Source organism: Chlamydomonas reinhardtii, chromosome 4 (assembly GCF_000002595.2).
Source record: "Chlamydomonas reinhardtii strain CC-503 cw92 mt+ chromosome 4, whole genome shotgun sequence".
Lineage (NCBI taxonomy): Eukaryota > Viridiplantae > Chlorophyta > Chlorophyceae > Chlamydomonadales > Chlamydomonadaceae > Chlamydomonas > Chlamydomonas reinhardtii.
Window position 1 is genome coordinate 855,235 of NC_057007.1, and position 2,050 is coordinate 857,284.

Below are 2,050 nucleotides of genomic sequence, written 5' to 3' on the forward strand. Positions count from 1 at the left end.
AGCTACTCGGCATTAGGTGAGGTGTGCGCATCAGGGGATAAAGAATTCGAGGTGTACGCGATGAACGGAAAACCCACCGGGGTCGATGGGTTTTTTTCGTTTCGCACACAAGCCGTATTCCTCAATTCTTATTGTCTGTACCACTTTATAGAGCCAAACTGTATTCGTTTGTCATCAACAATGCATCCAACACCAGCCGCAGACTGTGCGAGGAGGGATTGATTTCGAACTTAGCTGGCAGACCTCACTAGAATGACTGTCTTCTCCCAGTTCGGTTGCCTTGGGAACCCCACTCAAATGCTACATGAGCTTGGTCGGGCAGTGGAGCGTGCGCGGCATTGGAAGTCCACTTTCAAGCGGCAATTCTTCCTCGCGGCAGTTTCGCTGGGGAAGTGTGAGCTCGGCAGCCAGCTGGTGGTCTACAAGGATGGTGTGGAGTACATCGGCACCCTGCCCGCAACAGCAAAGCCGTTCCTGCTCTTCGGCATGACGTTTGTCCCCAGCAGGCCGCGGGGGGCGCCGGCGCCCGAGGTGGGCAGCAGAGGACACTGTGACCAGTCCAGCTGCAGACACTTAGGCACCCCCTTCAATGTACTGCTGTTTACGCAGAACCCCCCCGTGCCAGTGACCTTGATGGAGCTCACGGGGTCCAAGTCAAAGCCCGAGCGGGCATGCGACTACGTGCGGGTGCAGGAAATCATGGCGGGGCGAGAGGGGTGGCTGCAGGCAGACCTGAGCGGCAAGGCAAGAATGCTGCTGGAGATTGCCGCACTGGAGGGCGCTCCCACACCGGGCACCCTCGCAGCAAACAACCCCACGTACAACTACGCGGTCCGCGCTTTTGAGGATGCCGCACAGGTGCGAAAGGCTTCCCGGTGATTACAGGTGCTGCCCAACTACCGCCATGTTGTACTGCTCCTGACCCACGTCCTCCGATAGATTATAATGGCCACTCACACACTTAACCATGCAGGAGCTGACCAACAAGGCCGTGGCGCAGCAGCTGGCAGAGGCGCAGGCGCAGCAGCTGGCAGAGGCGCAGGCGCAGGCGCAGGCGCAGCAGCTGGCAGAGGCGCAGGCGCAGGCGCAGCAGCTGGCAGAGGCGCAGGCGCAGGCGCCGGTGGTACTGGGGTGGTCACCCGAAGACCAACAGCCTGGCGGCTCGGCTGGGCCCGCGGAGTACGTGCCGGCTACAGAGCTCACTGAGGCGGGCAGTGATGCCGGCACCGACACGACACAGGACACAAAGCAGCTCGGCGCCGCCAGTACCCGCACCAGCGAGCCGCCTGCACGTCGCGTACCTGCTTCTTTGACCCAGCAGCGTATGGCTGGGGAGGTCAGCAACAGCGGCGCAAGTGGTGACACATGTGGGCGCACGGTAGCAGTCAGCGGCATAGATGGCAGCTCGAGTGGGCGCGCAGGGGCCAGCAGCGGCGCAGCCAGTGGCTCGCTGCCAGTGAGTGGTCATATGATGTGTGGGTGCACGGGGCGAGGATCCGGTAGCATGCATGCACTAACTGCACGATCCGCTCTCATGCATACAGGCACCACCGGCCAGGGCAGCGCAGAGGAGCAGTGCGCGGTTGGCCGCACCGCGTGGTCAACGCAACGTAACTGGACCGGTGAGAGGGCATGCATCCCCTGACAGCTAGAACGGCGGGCGGGGCCGGGTGGCGGGGCGGCCACATTGGGAAGGTGAATATGCTTGTCAATTAGGTTGTGTGGGAAATAGAACAGGTTCATCAGTGTGGCGGCAAGACAAACCAAGTTGACACGCGCTGTCACTCGTCTGGGTTCTGTCTGTGTTGCACCCTAGCATTCTTACGGCTTCGTCCAGTCCAGAAGTTCCCGGTTCTAATTAAGCCTAATTTTTGATGGTAGTTGCGACATCATTATCTGACACCGTGCGGAAGTGAAGGTGGGGGTGGGTGGGGGCAGCAGTTGTTTGTTTGCTGCAATCGCACGTCCATTGACGCAACTCTAAACTGCTGGTTCTACGGACTGAGACTGTGTGAGAATCAAGAAGCCACTAGAAAAGCTTAAAGTTACA

General features: G+C 59.7%; 1 protein-coding gene across 1 annotated transcript; it reads left to right on the top strand.

The window, feature by feature from the left end:
- The first annotated feature begins 158 nt into the window (after nt 1-158).
- Nucleotides 159-2,050, top strand: CHLRE_04g217977v5 (uncharacterized protein). Its single transcript, XM_043061814.1, has 4 exons — nt 159-531; nt 610-858; nt 974-1,456; nt 1,545-2,050. The coding sequence occupies exons 1-4, from the start codon at nt 298-300 to the stop codon at nt 1,650-1,652; spliced, it is 1,074 nt and encodes a 357-aa protein (XP_042925069.1). The 5' UTR covers nt 159-297; the 3' UTR covers nt 1,653-2,050.